Source organism: Talpa occidentalis, unplaced genomic scaffold (assembly GCF_014898055.3).
Source record: "Talpa occidentalis isolate TD23 unplaced genomic scaffold, MPIMG_talOcc4v2.1 talOcc4.15, whole genome shotgun sequence".
In the NCBI taxonomy this organism is placed as follows: domain Eukaryota; kingdom Metazoa; phylum Chordata; class Mammalia; order Eulipotyphla; family Talpidae; genus Talpa; species Talpa occidentalis.
The window spans coordinates 86,084,772-86,105,682 of NW_023601543.1; the positions used below are offsets into that span (position 1 = coordinate 86,084,772).

Here is a 20,911-nt window from a genome sequence, read left to right on the forward strand (position 1 = left end):
CTGACAGCAGCTTCAGGCTGGACGTGGGCTGAGGCTCCCTCAGCAGCCAACCCAGTTAGTGGGGGCCATCTTGACGCCACCCCAAGTGCAGCATGAGCCCGCTTGTTTCTTGGGGCAGAAAATATGCGGTGCATCTCGGGGTGGTGGGCCCACAGACCTTGTTCTTTGTAGCAAAACGAGACCCCCCCCCCCCCCGGTTTCCAGACCCCGCTTTGGTCTCGGGGGAGAGGGGGGCGTGAGGGATTCGCCACCCCAGCCAGCCGGCGACGGCGAGACGCGAGCGTCTTGGGTCTGTGCACCTGGCCCAGCTCTGCGGGAGGCCCTCCCTGCCCCGGCGAGCTACGTGGCAGCTGGGACGCGGCCCGCTGACCTGCGGAAACAGCAGCCCCGTCTTCCGGTGCCTGCGAATCTACACGCTGAGAAGGGTCACCTGGTGCGAGGACACAGCAAATTTAATTTTTTAAAAAATAGTAAAAAGATCCAGCCGTAAAAAAAATTTCCTGTGAGAGAAAGAAACGAAGGCGGCAGAAGCAAGGGGGACGGTCCACCCAGGAAGCCTCCCCGGGGCACCCCTGGGGCAGTCCCCCGCGCCCCGGGCGCCGGCTGCTTCTCTGGCCGCGGAGAAGCCCTGCGGGGCCCGCCTTGCCGCAGCTTCCCCACAGCCTCCCCGGGGCCCGGCCCTGCCTTCCCGCCATCTGCTTAGGGTACGAGTCACACGAAGCGCTACGCTGATGGCCACTTTAGCATTTTAAAACTGTTTCAACATAAAAATATTTTTTTTTCCAAAAATACTCCGGGTTCTTTCTCTTATAAGTCATTTTTCTTTTTTCTCCTGTAAAAAGTTCCCCTGCGCCGCCTTCCTACCTAAAGCACTTCCAGGCGCCGACGGCGCCCTCGAGACCTGGCATCCGCGCGGCCGGGAGGGCCGGGAGGCGTCCCGCCGAGACGCAAGTCGGGCCCCCAGGCTGCCGCCCCCGGGCCCAAGCCCGACGGAGGGGGAGGCGCTCGGGGCAGGGGAAGAAGCAACACCTCGAAACCAGTTTCCATCCCAGACGGAAGACCTCAGACCCCAGGACTGCAGCCGACAGAAAGCCCCCGGCGGCGGAGAGGATGCTGGACAACAGGCGTGGGGTCACACCGCCGCCCCCTGCTGCGGCGCACGCGCGTCTCTGGACACCCTGGGCGGGACCCGCCGTGGTGTCCAAGTTGAGGGGGGAGAGGAGCCCGTGGCGGAGGGGGAGCCCCCTTTGGTTTATCACAGCATTTGTCTCCTTGGTTTTGGCACAGCGTCTGTTTGCTTCCTGCTCTCCTGCCCCTCGTCAGAGCCTGTCCGCAGAGCGACCCGCGCCGTCCAGCCATGGGGCTTCGTGCCGGTGGAGGTCCCGGGTGGGAAGCGCCCTCCCCCCTCGGATGGGACTGGATGCTTCCGTTCTAAACCCCTGGACGACGGTTACAAGAAAAGGTAAGACTCCCGCGGCCGGGGGCAGATCGAGTCCGCTCCGATCACGTGGGGCGTCGGGGGGGTGCGGGGGGGAGCGGACGGTGGCGTGGGGCCGCACACGTGGGCTGCTGGTCCCGTCCGGCTCTTGGTCCTCTGGCCGCCTTACTTCCGCAGGTCTAACACGCACACCTGGGGGGGAGGGCTCCGTCAGCTGGAGGTTGACCGCGCGAAAGGTAGGTGCCGGGCACCGCTGGACCCTCCTCCTGCACGGCCCAGGACGCACAGGGCCGGGCTGACCACTCACGGATGGGACACGCAGGCGTGGAGAGGGAAGCTGTGCCTGTATCACCAAACTGGGCACCACCATGGATCCCAGACAGGAGCTAAGGCCAGTGGGATGGCCCCGAAACGTGAGGACTGGTCCCTTCCCTGACACGCACATGCTGGGGGGGTGCTACCCCGGAGGACGGGAGTACCCTCCCTCCCTCCCTGCCCCCAGGAGCTGCTTACAGAGCCGTCGGATGCACTGGCCCCCACTTTGTCCCCTCGGGCGTTCCAGCACACCTCGAAGATGCCCCCGGTGCCTCGGTAGCTGTGGACGAGACTCCCGCTCTGCAAAGCAAAGCCGCCGTCACATGGCTGTGGGGCGCGGGCTGTCCCCACCTGCTCCCCCAAGATTGGCCCACGCGTGCCAGGACTGATGAAGCGATGCCGCGAGATGCAGGCTCCCCGGGGGGAAGGTGGGTTCCAGAACGCCCCGTCAGGGCTTTGCGGGAATTTGAGACCTGGTTGGCTTCGAGCCCCCTCTGCAGCCTCCCTTCCTTCCCAGAACCTGGCGGCAGCTGTGCGTGCTCTCCTGGCCCTGCACTGCCCACCTGCCCACTATGTGCTTGCTGCCGGGGATCTGAAGCCAGACGGTGCCCCATACTCCCAGGGCTGCTCTGATGGCCAGTGCTGTCCCCCCAGAGGACGCTGTCCCACGCCAGGGGCCGGGGCCCTGCATTCACCTGCGTGTTCCAGATGTGCACACACTTGTCGAAGGAGCCGCTGGCCAGGTACTTCCCGTCGGGGCTGAAGGCCACACTGTACACGGGCTCCTGGTGCTTGGTGAGCGTGTGGGTGCACACGCCCCGTTCCACGTCCCATAGCCGCACCGTTGAGTCGAAGGAGGCGCTGGGAGGACAGAGGCGGACAGAGGGTGTCACGGGACGGCCGCCGCCCGCCCCAGCCTCCCAGACGAGGAACTGGGGCTTCTCCTGTAAGGCGGGACCCCCGCGGCAGCCCTCTGCTCCTCTCTGGCTGTGGCTAGGGAGTCAGATCGATCAGCACCTGCATTTTCTACTGACCTGAAGGGTCTTACACTCCCATCCCTTCCCCAGCTTCTGTGGGGTCTCACAGCCGAGCGGCTCCAGCCCCACACCCCACCTTCTCCTGCTCACGGTTCCCTGGACTGGCCTCCGAGCCCTGGGCAGCCTGGTGTCCACTCTCAGAACCCGCCCAGCGTGACCGTCAGCAGTGGGACGGGGCTGGCCGGCAGTTTCCCCTCCTGCCAAGCAGGTGTGTGGGGTGACCAAAGTCCAGACCCTCCCCCTGGAGCTCCAGGTTAGCCTTGTAAACCAAGCAAGGCCCAAGCAAGACCTTCCCAGTGTCATGTGTTCGAAGCCGGACTCCCCACAGATCCTTCCTGCCAGCTGCGTGCAGACACCTGCTCCCCTGACAACCCACTCAACCCTGAGGCCGGCGGCGTCGGAGCCACGGACAAAGCAGCCGGCGTCTGCACGTGAGCGTGCCGGCCCTGGCAGCGCTCGGCTGGGGAGCTCGGCCGCTCTGGGAGTGGGGGCAGGCGGGGCGGCTGTACCTGGCGAGCATGATGCTGGAGTTGGGGTTGCTGGTGGCTGGCCCGCTGGGGCCCCACTTGATGGTGTAGATCTCCTTGCTGTGGGCCTGCAGGTCGTGCACACACGTGTCCTGCTTCATACTCCAGATCTAGGGCACACATCGCGAGTGTGAGCAAGCCTCACTCCCCCGCCCGGGGGCCCCTCAAGCTCCCCTCCACCACCGGCTGGCTGGGGGCTGGCCGGCCAGGCTGTGCTGGACAGGGGTGTCACGGCCAGGGGGTGTCGGTGAGAACAGCCCTGGGAGGGATCCAGCAGGACCCTGGCTGCCCACTGGGTAATACAGCCAGCCGTGGGCTGGCGATGGGGAGACTGCCGGGGCCGGGAAGGTGGCTCACGTCCGGGCAGTGACCGTGAGCACCAGGGAACCGCCCGCCCGCTGAGCCCAGCTACCTTTAAGGTCATGTCATCCGAGCAGGATGCCAGCAGCATCCCGGAGGGGTCCCATTTGATGGCGTTCACCTCGTTCTGCGGAGAAGAAAGCGTTGGGATGCAGTTGGGCACAGAATCCACCAGGTGGCAGCAGAGGCCTGCCGGTCACACGGCAGCCACCGGAGGGCAGCAGCGCCCGCCGTGGACAGCGTCCACCAGGGGGCAGCAGCGCCCCGTCCTCGCTGCAAACAGGTGCCGCCTGGTTATTTCCCCTCCGGCTCTTTCTCCCAGGGCAGAAATGAGTTTCCCTGCCACGGAAATGCAGCACTGGAGGCCACAGGAGGGTCACAACGGGTTTGGAAACTGACTTTCCTGCCCGTGGACGGCTGTCTGGGGGTGGGGAGCGTGGACGGAGAAGGGGCAGCAACCACTACCCGGAGCTGCGAGTACGGGGGGGGGGGAGCAGAGAAGTGCCGGCGCTGCTGCGGGGGAGGCCGGAGGGCTGAGCAGGTCAGGTGGGGACAGAGCCGGGCTGGGGCGGCTCCAAGGGCTTCCAGCAGGCTGCCCCCTCAAGCCTGTCCGAGCGGGACAGCCAGAGGCTTCTGGGGACGAGAAGGAGACGGCCCCTCGGACCCGAGACCTCGCGGGAGGGCGGCCGAGTGAGCTGCCACGGTGAGTGACCTGCGCTCGCCTTCAAATCAGACTGGAAACACCCCCCGACTTGGCCACCCCTCGTGGGCCTCGACCCCAGAACACGAGACCATTAAGTCAACACGCCACGCGCACCGGTGCTGGCGGCGGCCGACAGCTGGCACGGGACCCCCTTGGTGCCCACGGGAGGGGACTGGGTCAAGAACAGGTGTGCCTGCAGCTGGCGGGTGCTGAAGCCGGCCGGAGACCCTGGGCAGCCTCGCAGGAGGGGACTGAGCAGATGGACTGGCCACGCCGCTACTGGACGGCCAGAGTGAGGTAGCCAGGCTCGGAGGGAAAACGGGACAGAGCAGCTCCCTGCACTGGATGCGGACGTTTCCCAGCACGTGTGGGAGAGCCTGGCCACGCAGGAACTTCTCCACCGTGGGCTCCCGTCCCCCTGACCCCTGCTAGGCAGTAAGTCTTGGTGTCTCAGGCCCGTCCAGCCGTCTGCTCGCTCGCTGTCGCCCTTCCCTTGCTGTCCTCATCTGCTTTCTCACAGTAGTCGCGGCACGATCCGTCACCCCAGCCGTGTTTTTCTTACTCTGGCCACGACGGGCTGATCCCGCCGCAGGATGCAGCCACCCAGCCCCAACGGCCGCACTTACCGTGTGTCCCTGGAAGGTCTTGACGGGGCGGTCGCAGCCCAGCCTGCACACGTGGATGCACATGTCCGTGCTGCAGGAGGCGAAGGTAGTGTTGTTCTGCCAGTCCACGTCGAGCGCGGGCGCTGGGGGGAGAGCGGGCGGCGGCGGTCAGGGGCTGCGCGGGGGTGGCCGCTCTGCACCAGCACGTGTCCCCGAGTCCCACAGCCTGGGGAGCCACCCCAGTGGGAGAGCTGCTCCCCACGCTCACCCCAGGCCCTGTGCTCGCCCAACACTCACTCACTGCCTGTAGGCCGCGCCCCTGGTGACTCCGCCAGCTCAGCCGCCACCCCGTCCCGCCTCCCACCTGCTTCCACCTGGCCCCTTTCAGGAGACTGGCGCGGGTGCGGGGCGGCAAGGACCCCACCTTTTCTGCCAAGGGACCCCCACGCTGCGGACGGCTTCAAAGCGACGCCGTGTCTTCCCCGCCATCGACAGAGACGTGAGAGGCACAACCCTTCGCTCTGACCGCCGAGAACCGTGTCACCTGGGTCACGCCCCCACCGCCGCCCTCTTGGGGGAAGGCGCCCCCGGCCCTGTGGCTGGCTCCCGGCCTTGCTGCGGAAGGTAAGGTCCGAGCGAAGCCAGATTTTGCAAATCTGGAGCGAGGGCCGCGTGCGCTGGGCTGCCCTCTCGCGCCCAGGGCCGCCTTTCCGGCGACGCTGGGAAGTGTTTCCCGGGCTTCTGGGTCTCGTCTCGCTACCAGGAGAAAAGTCAAGATGCTCACCGGAATGGAAAGGAAACTGCTGCTTGGCCTCCCCGGTGTGGGCGTCCCAGATGATGGTCGTCTGCGCTCCACAAGCAGAAAGGGGAGTCAGTCGCCGCGCGCGGGCCGCGGGCACCGACTCCCAGGCCAGCGCCGGCGGGATGTTAGCCAAGGATGCCAAGGATCTCGTCTCCCTCCCGCGGGTGAGAGTCCCGCCGAGCACCTCCCCGCGCTTGGAGATGCCTCTTCCCGCGGAACGCTCGGCCTCAGGGGAGGGGGGAAGCTTGGCACCACCCAGCGCGAGCTGCTGTGCGCTCGCGGCATCCAAACCAGGAACGCAAACGGGGCCCAAACCCCCCTTTGACATCTCCCGGAACGCGAAGCCGCCACGGATTCATGTGGGGACGAAAGAGGCGCCGTCTGGAGACCACGGCGGGGATTTTAAGCCAATACTCACTTTGTCTACACCGGCGCTCAGAATGTAATTCCCCTTCTTATTCCACTTCAAGGCAAAGATGGGCCCTTTATGCTGGCCTAAGGTGCTGGCCAGGTTGCCTGGGGAAGAGCAACGGCACGCGTTGGTGCCCAGGCCCGCGCGCCGCCTCCCCCCGGCCCGGGGCACACCTACCGTCCTCCGTCCATATCCTCGCGAAGCCGTCGTAGGAGCCCGTGGCCAGCAGCGTCCCGTCGCTCTGCAGCAGGAGGGACAGAAAGCGGCTCAGGCGCGGCACCCCCTCCTTGGGCTGCCCGGAGCCCGCAGGGTCACAAGCAGGTGCCACCGACCACCGTGGTGGGGGGGGGGGGGCCGCACTTACGTTCCAGTCCAGCGAGGTGACGTCCTTGTTGCTGGGCACGTCGTGGCCGCCCTCCCGGATGCAGTGCCGCAGCACCAGCTGGCTCGAGTCCCCGCTGCTGTTCTCGTTGAGGTTCCAGATCCTGGCCGTCGAGTCCCCGGACCTGCGGGGGGAGCCGCAATCGGCGGTCAGTCCCGGCAGCCCGGGGGCCGCCCACCCACCCAGGAGGGGACAAGGCGCCCCCCAGGCTGGGGTGAGGGTCACGGCCCCGGCCCTCCTGCCTTACCCCGAAGCAAGCAGGTCGCTGATGGGGTTCCAGGCACAAATGAAGACCTCGGACTCGTGCCCGCGCAGGACCGTGGCCTTGCTGGCCGGGATCTCAACGTCCCCGTCGATCTCCATCGGCTTCGAGTGATTATCTGTCGGGAGGAGGCGGAGCTGAGGAGCAGGAGAGGCAAGAGGCCCCTCTGGGCCCGAAGGACAGCAGCTGCCGCATTCCCCGCCCTCCCAGGGGCCCCGACCGAGGGACATGGACGCTTCTCTGCTGTCGTCCCGGGCCGGGCACCAGCCGACGCCCACGGGGCCGTGGCCGCACTCACTCATGGCGTGGGCTCCGTTCTCCTCCCCGTTCACGGTGGCCTCTCCGTTCTTTGGTGGGTTCTGCTGGGAAACAGCTGCTGGGGTGGCCGCGGCCGCTGTGGCTGCTACTGCTGCGGCCGCCGCGGCCTGCTGCTGGGCCAGCTTCTCCCGGAAGGCCTGCTGCCGCGTCTGCACCACGTCGGGCATCACAGCATCGATCAGTGACAGGGACTCTATGGGGCGGCCGTCGAACACCGTGCCGTCCTGGGGGAGGGGCGGCGTCAGCTGTGCAGGAACCTCAGGGGACCCCGGAACCCCAGCCAGCTCAACCCAGGCGTTAGGGGCACACGAGCCGACCCCTGACTTAGAGGGGCGCGGACACGCTGGGCTCCCTGAATGACGCCAGGAACCAGGACGTGTCTGGGGGGGGATGCCTCCCCGGAGATCTGCGGTCAGCCACACTAGAAAGCCACACGGGGCGTGCATGGAAGCCAGGCTCCGTAGGGTCTGCAGCTGGCGGGGCCCCTGGGGGGCGCGGCCCCTCTCCCCACACCCTGGCTCTGCAGGCCATGAGCCAGGTGGGACTGCACCTCCCCTGGGGTGGGGACCTGCGGGCAAAACAGGCCCTGTGTCCAGGAAGGGCAAAGGCAGGGGGGATTGCTGAGCTGGGCCCCACCTCGTTGATGCTGATCTCAGCCTCCACATACTGCAGCCCCTTCTGCAGGATAGAGATGAGCGCGGCGGGCGGCACCAGCGTCCCGTTGATGTTGGACTGGCTGATGTGGCTCTCGATCCCGAACGTGAAGGCCGAGTGGGAGAAACCTGAGCAAGGAGGGAAGTCCAGGGGGCGCGTGAGAGCCCCGGGGGCCAGGCCCTGAGACAGACGAGGCCAACCCAAGTCCGCACGGGCGCAGACGGCTCTCGAGGCGGCACCGTCGCAGCACCGCCTGTTACGGACCTGGTGCCCTGCTGGGCCTGGGTTCCTATCGGTCCCTGCAGAAGCCTCTTCCCCCGGGGGCGACAGACAAGCACAGCAGTGGAAGCAAGAGGCTGTTCTGGACCCACCCACCCCCTTCACAGAGAAAACGGGCCTTTTCCTAAGAGACGCTGGCGTCTCCCTGCCTCCCCCGCCTCAGAAGCTGGTGACCGGGACCGTGACTGAAAGGGGCCCTGCGGCAGGTTGGATGGAGGGAGAAGAGGTGGTTCAGGCGGAAAGAAAACATGTTTGCAGAAAAGGCGACAGAGCTGGGCCGGGGGCACTGGGGGTCCCCAGGGGGTCCCAGTGTGACAGGAGCCTCTGAGGGTCACCCACTGCCAGCCCAGCCCGGAGGCTCAGTGTCCCCCTGCCTGGTTCTGGGCTTGCCCGGGGTGCACCGGAGCAGGGACTCCTCAGGGTCGGGCTGAGGGGCCCTGGGGGTAACCAGGACCCCCGTGCCTGGCTCTCTGGCAGGCGGGGTGCGGTGGAAGGAGTCTACGGTGTGGAATGGGAACGAATCTCCCTCCTGCTCTTTAGTCCCTCGCCTGGGGGGTCCCGGTGAGCCCAGCCCTAAGGCACCTCCTCTGCAAGAAGCACCCACTGCAGACTCCCCGGTGTGCGGGGCTGCACGGGGCTCGACCCCACACGGCTGCGCCTGGCAGGGACCCAAGACGGGCAGCCGCAGTGGGCGCGGCGGCCAGCAGGGGGCAGCGTCCCTCCGTGAAAGGCCCCGGGACCGGGCAGAAGCACAGAGCGTGGTCCGCTCCGCGCGGAGACCTCAGAGCAGCCAGCCACAGGCCCGCGCGGGGCAGCTTAGAGCCAGCCGGCCTCGCCGAGGCTTCACAGACCCACGTGGGCCTAACTAGTTGCCTACGAGCCCCAGAGGCCACCGTCCGGGCTTGGAGGGACACGGGCAAAGGCCCTTGAGGCCGAGCCACCTTCTCCAGGCCGTACCCTCCCTCTGGCTGTGCTGCAAGGACTTCCCTGAGCCTCCCCGGCCCCACACATGTCCCCCTGCTCCTCTGGGAGGTGCCCACAGGCCCAAGCCCCCGCCACAGGGCTGGGCTGGGATCCGGACTCTAAATCAGTTGAGAGGAAAAGACTCCGGGGAGAGAGGGGTGACAAGCACCATAAACCGGGTTTCAAACAAGGACCATGCTTTGGGGGGCCAAGCTGAAAGACTGGGGTCCTCACGCGATACACGAGCCGGGCAGAGCCCCAGGGAGGTGGCCCACGGGTCACTGGGAACTGGGACGGGGCGGTGACGGGGGACCGAGGGGAAGTGGGCGAGAACACGGCGGCTGCAGGGCCGCAGAGCTTGGGGAAGCGCGACCGTCGCGCAGGCCCGTGTCCCCGGGCCACACGGAAGGCGCCGCGTTGCGGGAAATCCTCACCGTGCGGCCGCCACACCAGGCGTGAGCCGGCCCCGCCACGGACAAGCCAGAGCTGACCCGTCACTACCGGGGAAACCGAGTCACGAAGCAAGCCAGCGACGCCCTGGGGGCCCAGCGGCTGACCCGAGAGCCACCTCCCAACCCCATGGCACACACGCCCCAGATTTATCCCCAACAGCATCCCCAGGAGAAGAGGCAGGAAATCGCCCGTCAGCAGCGCCCCAGCACCCACCGCTCCCGTCAGCACACGCGGCCTCCGGCGTGGGGGCCAGGGACGAGGCTGACCCCTCCGGGCCGCGCAAAGGGGGACCGGGTGAGCGACTGAGGAAGCGAGGGGCCTCCAGAAGGGAAGAGGCGGCGTGACCCCGGGCCCCCATCAACATTCTGGCCCTCCCCGCCCAGCGCACTGTCCACAGCTCACTGCAGAAGCCGGGTGGGGGACCCCCAGGCCTGCTGGGCCGAGGGACTGAGCTCGGAGGGAGCTGCTGGGCACACCCGGAGGAAGAGCAGGGCGGGGCCCCAGAGAAACAGGGCTCCCCCGCAGCGTCTGGCCTGGGGAGGGGACCCTGGTTTCTCCTGGACCGGGCACGGGGCAGCTGTCCTCTGCCGATTTTTACGGGTTCCCCCTCCCCCCACAGCTGTGCTGAGCTGTACCTGCTGTGTGCCCTGTGCAAGTTCCAGACACACAGCCTGACCGTGCACGCCCGTGTGCGCACGCACGTTGCATCACGCCCGCAGGTGCGCGGGAGTCTCTGGCGCCTGGCTCCTGGCTCTCCTGTGCGTGGAGAACTTTCGCCACCTCCTGGCTGAGCAACCTCAAGACCACAAACCGTGACCGTTCACTGCAGCCCCCGCGCCGGACCTTGCAATCCGGGGGTTCTGCCGACCTCTGATGGGAGCTGTGACTCTTGTAGCAAATCACCCGATGGGGGTTTTGGGGGCCCCCGTCCTGTCTCCGCAAATGCACCCCTGGCGCAACGCTCTTCAGCAGATGTCAGCCTCGCTCTCCAGCGACGTGCACAGGCCACCCAGGCCCGCCTCAGCCACGACGCGACGTTACTCTCCTTTTCATGCCGGTTCTCGAGCACCGGCAGCGCCACGCCCAAGCACGCGGCCGCTGTTAGCTCTCAAAGCTGCTGTCAAACGGCGGCATGGACGGGCAGCGCAGAGAGCCACGGCAGCCCAAGTGCATTTTAGACACTCGGCTGAACAATAAGCCCGAACGGCTGCTTCTGCCGGACAGCTCAGCGCCCCAGCCACTTCCCGAGTCGTGGTTCACCGGCCCGTCTTACTAAGAGGGTGGAGCCGCTTGCAAGACGCCACAGACGCTCAGAACATGCCCAGGGGTGAAGGGTCCTCGGCTGTGCCCGCCTCTCAGGTTGACCTCCGGCCAAGCCCCAAGCCCGGCACCGTCAAAAACCCAAGCAGAACATCGAGTCGGGCACTGGTTCTGAGTCCAGGCGTTCAGCCAGCCGGCATCCTAGGGGCAGCCCCCCTTGCCACGGAATCCTTCAAGCCCCGTCATAAGGGATGCTTCGGAAACATTTCAGACTCACTGAGGCAGGTGGCAGGATGCCCCACTGGTGTCCTAAGCCCCGGCAGCTGGTGTGGCCCCCACTTCTGGGTCAGTACAGTATGACTGGAACTCAAGCCCCTTCAACAAAACAACGCCCCCATCGAAACCAAGGCCCACCAGATGGCGCGCGAGCTGCCCAATCTCATCAACACGTCCCGGCCGCCTCCCCGGGTCCATGCCGCATCTCTCCCGGCGCTCAGGCACCCCGCGAGCTCCCTCCTGTCCCCGCTGAGCGGGACTTGGGGCGCAGACAGACCACAGGGGCGCCGACTCCCACAGAAGGGCACTGGGGAAGTTTTCACCATCACAGACGAACGCCTGCTGCACATTTCTCCTCCCTCCTCCTGTACGTCCTGCGGGGGCACCAGCAGTGACCTCGTTGGACACGCAGTGTAGATGCTACGTAAAATCCGAGTCCACACCGCTGGAATTCTACACCTTGCTCTTCCCCAGCGCCCGGCTCGGTTGCCTGGCTACGGAAACCCGATCAGACGCAGGGAGACGAGTATAAACAAACACTGAATAAGGAGCTGCGTCTTTCTGGGGGGGGAAGCGATTTCTGTGTTTATTCAATAAGCCCAGGGCCCCAGGGGTGCTCCCACCCTTCCCCTCACACAGAAACCTTTATTTATCCCCAGAAACACTGGGGGGGCGGCCAGCTCAGCTGGAGATGGTTCCTCACTTGGCCTGCACCTGGCTCTGTATGCAGTTGTCTCTGAACCGGAAGCACCCCAACCGCCGAGAAGCACCCCAACCACCAGGCTGAGGTCCGCGGAGAGCGGAGCCTGGAACACGGGCCCTCTCATGTGCAAACATCTCCAGGAATCTACCTGTTCTGTGACAGGTCAGGGGGACACCTGTGCTCTGGGCAAGCGGCTCCCCAGGCGCTGGGTGCAGGTACGAGAACATCACTGCTGTTTCTCGGGTTTACAGCGGTGAGGCAGGGCATGGTGTATCCATTTTTCTCTGGCTTGTTCTGGCGACAGCTAATCCACAGGATCTAATGTAGACAGAGCTTCTAGGGCATGGCGACTGGGGTGCTGGTGGGAGAGAACACCACGCAGCAAAAGACGAGGCTCGTGGGGCAAATAACCTGCTCAGGACCAGAGTCCGGGGGTCGCCTGCAATACCCGACCTTCGCCCCTTCCCAGCTGCTCTGAGAGCGTCCAGATTCGGGGGCTCACAGCTGGTTCCCCATCCTAGCACCTTTGGGAGGTGGGGGCCTGGATTCCGTCTTGAAGTATCAATTTGAACAACACGTGTGATGTCCGATCACGTGTGCGATGCTTAAACACACACGAACCAACCGTTCCAGCTTGGACTGTCTCCCCCAAACGCTCAAGGTGAAGCCCAACGCCCAGCACACCTCAGAATGTGACTTAACTGGAAACAGGGTCACCACATATGTAATCAGTCGAGGACATGGTGGAGTTTGCTGAGCCCCAGACCCAACACGGACCGTGTCCCTACAAAAAGAGCGGAGACCAGACCCTCCAGAGGGTCACACAGAGAGTCCGCCATGTACCACCAGCCTCAGCCGGAGCCTCAGACACGGAAACAGAAATGGTGACGAAAATTTCCCAAAGACAAGAGCCCAGGAGCAGAAGCCTTTACACACGAATGTTATCAAACTTTTAGAGAAAACCACTGCCCGCCTGGCTCGCTGTACCCTAGATCTTGTGTATATAAATAAATCAATCTTCGGAAGAAAATGCAGGAAGGGAAGCGCCTCAATGCATTTTATGATGCCGTAACAAAGTGAAATGAGCATTTTACTACAAGTGTTTTACACCACGCTCAAATGGGATTCGTCCCGGGCATGCCAGAATGGCTCACTGTGCATGAAGCCAGTCAGTGTGCTAACTCACATCAACACGACGAAAGTTAGGCAACATCAGAGGCAGGGGAAGCACTCGACAAGATTCAGCACCATTTGTGATAAACTCGAAACAAGATGGGGACAGAAGGAACCTGTTGCGATGTAATAAAGGCTGCACATCGCGAACCAACAGCCAATAAATAGAATACCCAGCGTCAAAGGCCGAGAGCTTCCCCCGAAGATCCGGCACAAGAGGAGGCGGCCCCTTGCCGCCCCTCGTGTTTCACTTGGCACTTGAGTTTTGGCCAGAGCTATCAGCCGCACACAGGACACAAAGGGACTCCAAACAGTAAAAGAAGTGAAACTATCGCTACTGGCAGTCAAAATAGCACAGATAGAAGATCCTACAGACCCCGTCAAAAACCATACTAGAAATAAAAAATGAATGAAACAGGTCACAAAATAACATGCAAAATCCCCCAGCCATCTTACACTAGAACAAGCAAAAAGCAGAAGAAATGGAAACAATAACCCCACTTGTAATTGCATCAGGAATCAACCTAATGAAAGACTAAAAAGATCTACTGGGTAGGAACTTCATCTAAAATCAATAGATGTCATTAAAGGACCCCCGGTGGCATAGGGAGGACATCCCCTGCTTGACCATATGGGAGAATCAACAGAATCAAAACGACGAAGATCCCGCTGAAAATGATAACCAAACTGAACGCAATATCCATCAAAACACCAGCAGAGGTTTTCAAAGAAACTGAAGAACATACCAAGGTTATACAGAAGCACGAAAGGCCTCAAACTGCAGAGTCAACCCTCGGGCGAAAGGCGAGACGTGGAGGTGGTCTGCTACCCGGCCCTCAGCCTTCCCCACACAGCAGCAGCCCCGGAAACTACACGGCCGTGGCACAAAAACAGACACGTGGACCAAAGGCGGAGAATCAGAAGCCCAGAAATGAAGCCACATGCACAGCAGCACCTAATCCACGACGAGGCAGCCAAGACCACAAAATGGGAAAAGAGCCTCTTTCACAACCGGTGCTGGGCACATGGGAAAGCCACACGCGCGCGGGATGGAAGCTGGATCACGGACTCCACCCACCCACAGTAATTCCAAATGGATTCCAGATTCAGATATAAAACGTGCAGCAATGAAACACCCAGAGGAAAACGCTGGCGATGTGTTCTAAATATCAACAACAAAGGTATTTTTGGTAACTCGACCCCTATGGCAAGAGAAATAAAAACAAACAATCGGGATGACCTCAAGTCAAAAGCTGCCCAGCGAAAGGAAATACAAGGTGATTGAACAGACGCGGTACTGAGCGGGAGAAAACACTCACACAACACACAACTGACAAGGGATTAATAATCCACACAGAGTAAAAAACTCTTTCAATTCGACAATTAAAATGCACCTGTGAAAATGTCACGTATTAAAAGAATCCCCCAAAACAAGTGCTGGGGAGGACGTGGAGAAAAAGGACCCCATTACACCGTTGGTGGGAAAGCAACCAGGGCAACCTTTATGGAAAGCAATCGGGATTTACCTCAAAAATCTAAAAATGGGAATACCGTCTGACCCAGCACTCCCTCTGGGCATCTAACCACAGAACACAAAGCCATTAACGCAAAACCTTGTGTGTTCTACGGTCTACGGTAGCGGGGACGCGGAAGCAGCCTCAATGCCTGTCAGTGAGCAGCCAGATCAAGAAGATGTGGTATGTGCACGGCGTGGAGTACTATGCAGTCACTAACAAGGACGAAATGCTGCCATTTTCAACAAAATGGAGGGATCTGAGATGATTATGTACCCCAAAGTCAGCCAGCCAAGTCAGAAGGATTAAAAGCAAACGTTGGGCATTTCCGTAGCAGACAATTTGGTAACAAAAGCACTTTCAAAAACCAAAACACTCTGACGTTCTGAGGGAAGGGGAGGGAAAGAGATAGTGGGAGAGCAGATTAATGCAACAAGATAACATACTTTAAGACAATGAAATCCTGAGCAAGAGCAGCACTCTGTCACATTTTTGAAAGCCCCATTAATGACAGAGTTCGCTGTTCTCATCTGTTCCAAGCGTCCCATGCCGTGCCGCACGCCAGCAGCGTCTCGACAATGTCTTTCAATTATTAGAAAAAGTTTTGCCCTCGAGACCGAGGGAAAGAGCATCAGGGATCCCCCGTGCCCCGGGCTGGGGAAATGATGGCGTGGCCCCCGCGGAGCCGGACAGCCGAGTCCCGGGCGGCCCTACGCGCCAGCCAGCGTGTGGATCCTTGCAAGATGCAGAGAGAGTCTCGCCCACACGGGCTCCCTGTACGGAGAAAACCAACACAAGAGCGAAGTCCCCCAGGAGACCGTCACAGGAAAACCGCACGAATTTCAGACCATCTCTTCAGTCAGGACTGAAGAGAATCAGCAGGTGACCCTGGAGCCACGTACAGAGCCAGAGGAGCAAGCCAGCGGCTGAAAAGGCCGATCTTAACGGCTAAGAAGCGCCAAGACTGCTTCACGGCACCACGAGCATCCCCTGACTGTCTGGTCTGCCCTGGGGGTGCCAGGGCAGCGTCCACAGAGTGCAGCGAGGCCCAGGGCTCGGGGGTCGGCCTCCCCAGCGTGCGGTGGGGCCCAGACCTTGGGGGTGACAGAGGCCTCCTCGGCCCCCACGGCGGAGGCGAGTGTCCCGCCGGCGAGCAGCGCCCTTACCTGACTCCTGGAGGTAACGATACACCAGAAAGTTCACCTCGTCACTGGTGATGCTCATCTTACCCTCACCTCCGGCGATGAGGTCCTGACGAAGCAGCAGCCACCCTCTGTCGGAAAGGCGAGAGGAGAAAGTGCAAAGAGTTTTGAGACGCTGCCCGACAGTCTCTCCACGCCGCCACGTTCTTTTAGAAACAAACGGGAGAAAAATACCCGATGGGGAGGCTTGACGCCCGGCCCGACCACAGGGTGTGAGGACGCCGCGGGGACTCGCCCTCGGCGTGTAGACGCACGCCCGGGAGCACGCTCCCACCCCCACCCCGCAAGTTCTTAAGCTGCAGACGACACCCAGAAGGCAGACTCGGGGGCCACAGGCGGCGAAAAGCTCAAGCTGGGTTCTGAGTCCACGAAAAGCATGCGTGCGTCCCGCCAGCACACCCCGCGGCAGGCGGACAAAACCCTCCCAAATATTAGGGGCGACGGGAGCGCTTGGAGGAAGCCTGCAGGCCGAGTCCGAGGCGATCTCCACTCGTGAGGCTACAAAGCCTGGGGGAGCTCGCCCGGAAACGTTGCCCCACGCAACAGCCCCGGGGCGAGAGCTGATTCAGACAAACTCCCCCGAATCTACCCATCTCGCTGGACAGAGTCACCCGGCTGGTTGCCAAGACCCACGATGCACAGGTGTTGGGAGAAAATTCTGGACCTTGACCGTGGGTTTGTGAGCAGGAGCTGGCTGGGCGCTCCTGGCTGGGCCTGCTCGGGCACAGCCACGTCCTATCCAGTCCTTCCCCGATTTCCGCCCCGGGACGCGTGAGCCAGGGCTTCGTGCCCCAGAAGAGAGACGTCCAGCCCACGGCGGGGATGGCGCGGTGCCATTCCTTGGGAACTGCTCACACACAGCCAACCACCGGCCAGCACCGTGTATGGCACCACGGACGATCCATGCGCTGGCTGAACCCTCAGGCCACGGTCCTGGAGTCCACGGCCAGAGGCACAAGGAGGGACCGGCCGCCCTCAGGCCCCTCCGCCGCAGCAGAGCCAGACGCGCCCACGAGAGTGAGACCAGGTCCTCAAGCCGCCCCCAGACGTCTGCGTCACCAAGGCCACCAGGTGCCACCTCACTGGGCGCACCTGTGAAGTCCTCACCGGCACCTCTTACGGAGAACTGCTCCCCTGGGGATGCCCAGCCCAGCCTGAGCTAACCCCTGGAGCCTGAGGGATGCTGCTCGCCCGCAGGGCACCAGCCCAGGGAGGGGGCAGGCTCATGTCAGCTCTCACGTCCTCACTGACCGCCCCAGGGTGAAAGGGCGTCAGACACTCCAGGAGCCCTCGGCTTCCCGGGGTTAGAGGGCCCCGTGTGCCCCTTCCCGGCCGTGGCCACCAGCTTGTGCGCCGACCCACCCCTTCTGGAGCAGGCTGGGGCCTCGGGGCTGGTGTCCATCACGGCCAGGACGCGGGAGTAGCGTCCCGCCGCCGCCAAGGCCGGGCAGACGGGCGTGAGGATGTGGGGGTGCCCGGGCGTGCGGCTCTCCCGCAGACCCCGCAGCAGCCACCAGAGTCCACGTTTACAGCCAGACACGCGTGTCTCTTTGCACTCACAGCCTCCCCGTCGAGACCAGACTCTCCCTCGTGTCGCGGCTGTGTGCACTGACGCGCACGCCAGCGGCTCCTGTTCACCAACAGACCCCCGGCACTGCTGTGAGGAGCCGCCAGCGTTCACACGTGCAGTGAAACCGCAGCGGCCCTTAGAAGACGGCCTGGTGACGGGCGGCCACGCGCTAACGCTGTGGGAAGCGGCTCTCCGCGTAGATATGCTTGAGGGCAAATTTTGTTTTACGTGGGGGTGGGGGGGATGGAAGGTGCCCCCAAACACACTCATGCCTCTCTGGGGGGCTCTTATGTGGCACTTAGACTCGCGTTCGTGTGCCGTTCTGTATTTTCCAGATTTCCTCCTGCGAACTGTCTGCACGTTCATTAGCGTGTAATTCAGAGCTGGCAGCGCCTTCGGAAATAATCAGCGGGCGAGCGACTCAGCGCTCCAAGTGGGAAATGAGCTGCAGGGATGGAGAGGCGGGAGAAGCCTCCCCTGGGGAGGCCACAGAGGCCCTTCCTGTAGGCTGCCCTCTGGGTCCATTACTAGCTGTCTGGGCCTCCAGCCAGCCCTGGAGCTATCAGCGGCAGGTGCCAGTGTGACTGGAAAGGTGTCTGGTCACCTCCAAGGGTGGGGGGACCTAGGGAGGTCGTCCAGTCACAGCAGACGTCTCTGGAGTCCTGACAGAGGAACCCTGTGGTTTGGCCTCCGCCTCCAAGGGGGTCTCACATAACCCTCAGTGTCCCCACACCCGGCGATGCTCCTGCTTAAATGCACAACGGCCCCTCCTGATGGAGGGAGACCCTGAAGTCTCAGGAGGGCGGGTCTTGGCACCGCTCCTCCCCCGCGCAGCCCTCCCTGGGGAGCCCCCTGATGTGGCCGAATGTCTTCTGGGACAGGACTGACTGTGCTGGGGCCAATCCTCAGGTCCAGAGATGCCCAGTCCGTGGCGGGAAGCCCTCAAACGCCCGAGAGGCTCGGGTCCCGAGCACCTGCGTGAACTACCCAAGACAGGGGTTCTGTCTCGACCACACCATGGGGCTCCCTAGCCGCACCCCCAGACGCTGTCCTGCCAAAAAGGTGCCAGGAAGAAGCGGCAGAAATGACACTAGGTCGGGACGAGCCATCAGCAGCCCCGCAGGATGACTCCCCGCCGCTGCGGCCTCCTCAAGGCCTGTGCAAAGCCATGGTTTTGACGTTTTTAAAGGGCTGGAAACAAAATCCACAGTCCTGCTTTGTGACCCACAAAATTAATACGCCACGCCGTTTCCAGCGTGTGCAAATAAAGCCTCATCGGCACGCAGCCACGCTCAGCGTCCACACAGCCGGCAGAGGCTTGTCCACGGCAGCGGCGGAGCCCAGCCACGGGCCAAGCCCGACTCTCCGCTCTCCGCCTTCACGGAATCCATGTGCCAAGCCTGCTCAGCGCCTTCCCAGCTTGCCTGAAACCTCCATTTCCGCCGGGCTGCCTACTTGAAATATTCCCGCCTGAACACGGAGGAGCCTCAACCAATGAGAAACCAAGCCACGCCCAGTGATCCCGCTTCGGGATTTATCCCAAAATGCAAAACACCAACTCAAAGCCCCCCCACATCGACCGCGGCACTGCTCACGACAGGTGAGCACTGGAAACACCCCGAGAGCCACGGACCGATGACGAGAGACAGAAGATGTGGCCTAGAGCCACGATGGCGTCTGCTCAGCCGTGAAAAAGATGGAGGCCCGTGGGCTGCAGGAGCATGGACACAACCGGAGCACATGATGCTCCGCGGAGTAAGGCAGAGAAACAGAAACACCCGTGGGATGTAGAGATTAAAAAAAAAAAAACCTAATTGGAAGAAATAATCGCTCAGGCTCTATGACTAGTTAATTAGGGGGAGCCAGAGGAAGCAGCTGCGGGTAGGGCTGAGTGAACTGGGCAAACGGGACAGGGTAGCCGAGAAACTTGGATAAAGCTGTACTGTACCCCAAGATGTTCACCGTGACCCCACAACTTTTCAACCTTGACCCACGACAGTGCAGCCGCCACGGTCTGCTCCGAGCGGCTGTCCCGGTGCCCAGGATACGCCGTGCTAGCTCCGCCAGCTCACAGAACAGCGAGCGGCCCTTGCTTCCCGACAGGCAGCCCCCAAGCCACGGCACTGCACCACCTGTGCCGTCCCCGGTCGGCAGCCGTGTCCATCTCGCACGACCCCACGGCCATCCTCTATCGAAAGCTCGAAAGACAGCGAAAGCCACCACTACAGCCAAGTGAACACCCAGGCCTCACGCACAGAGGGGACGCAGTCTGCAGTCAGTTCGGTGAAACGGAAGCTGGGGTTCTGTAAGTCACCCGTGGTGAGCAGCCTGTCTCAGCCCCCACCTTCCCCGTGGCCTTCAGAAGCTGATTAAACTGCATCCCCCAAACTACCGACTGAAGCCACCACGGTCAAGTCTGACAGTCCCGCAAATGCCAAACATGCAGTTCTCACAAGATCTAGTGTAACCACCAGAAGGTGGCCACAACTCAGGTGCCCACCAGTTCCTGCATCGATACAGTAATGTGGGTCTTTCCGTAGGATGGAATATGATTCGGCCGTTAAAAATCACTCATGCTGGGCCTCCCTGGTGGCGCAGGGGGTTGAGCGCAGCCTGTGAAGCTGTTCACAGCCTCTGCGGTGTGGGTTCGATTCCGGCTGGCCGGCTGGCGAGGGTCCCACAGGGCGCAGCAGACCTCTCCTGTCTCGCCCGCTGCGCCTCTCAGCAGTGGATTTCAGTGGATCTGCCTGTTCTGTTCCCCGCTCTGGCTCTGGTGAATGCTCTCACCCTCCTACACTTCTGACTGTACCCCAGTGCGTGTATAAATAAATAAAAATCTTAAAAAAAACTCATGCGACAACATAGAAGTCTTAAAAATATTAAGCCAAGTCAAAGCAATCCCATATTCAACTACTTGACAACTTCTAAACTACTGTTTTCCTTACTGCACTGTCCCAAATATTTGAGTAAAGCACTAAAACACCTATGCATGTTTACCGGCTAAAGCAATCTGTATATAACTGGCTTTAAACAAAAAACCTCACGTAAACGGGTCTGACTTTAGTTACATTCTGTTCTGGTCTTTCATAACAGTGAAGCAAAAACCCTCCTCGAATTTTCATGTTTTCAAAGGATAAACTTTCTGCACTTTCCCCCTAAAAAAGCATTAAAGAAAAATAGCAAAAAGCACTAAAATAAATCCTTAAAATGCCATCTCCTGAAAGGCAACTTTTATAAAACTGGGGGGTGGGGGTGGGGTGAGGCCAGAGCCCCGGCAGGCGGGCGCTTACCTTTATGGCGACTGCATGCGCACACCGTCGGACCAGCAGGCTCCCCAGCATCCAGTCACAGACTCCGCCAGGGGGGCGCCGGACACCTGCCTGGTGAGAAACAGGCGCTTTGAAAAGAACCTTAGAGACCTTTGGGGGCACAACACCTCCCCCCACCCCCGCTACTTGGTCAGTGACAGTCACCGCACCATCTAGCCCACGACACTGTCACGCCTCATCCCAAGTCAAACCCAACACTGCTGCTTCGTGTCCGCCCTGGACGGCACCTCTGCGGCTTTCTTTGCAAAGTGAAAAGGGGGAGTGACAAGGGTCAGCGGGCTTGACTCTGGAAGATCATCTTGGTGGAGATACTGTTGATGCCTCTCATCACAAACCAGGTCCCGAGTGGCCTACCTTCGTTTTAAGGATTTTAC

The 20,911-nt window shown here is 62.0% G+C and overlaps 1 protein-coding gene across 2 annotated transcripts; it reads right to left on the reverse strand.

The window, feature by feature from the left end:
• Nucleotides 1-929: 929 nt before the first annotated feature.
• On the reverse strand, nt 930-20,543 carry TBL1X (transducin beta like 1 X-linked). Of its 2 annotated transcripts, XM_037512732.2 has the most exons (15): nt 20,499-20,543; nt 15,603-15,709; nt 7,798-7,943; nt 7,142-7,385; nt 6,829-6,961; nt 6,564-6,705; nt 6,377-6,440; nt 6,206-6,303; nt 5,770-5,830; nt 5,007-5,128; nt 3,730-3,804; nt 3,300-3,427; nt 2,449-2,614; nt 1,952-2,053; nt 930-1,630 (listed from the first exon to the last, which is right to left on the reverse strand). In XM_037512732.2, exons 2-15 carry the CDS (start codon nt 15,658-15,660, stop codon nt 1,604-1,606), a joined length of 1,566 nt encoding a protein of 521 aa, XP_037368629.1. In that variant the 5' UTR covers nt 15,661-15,709; nt 20,499-20,543; the 3' UTR covers nt 930-1,603. The 2 variants fall into 2 exon arrangements, with proteins under 2 accessions (XP_037368629.1, XP_037368630.1); XM_037512733.2 differs by lacking the exon at nt 15,603-15,709.
• Nucleotides 20,544-20,911: the final 368 nt, after the last annotated feature.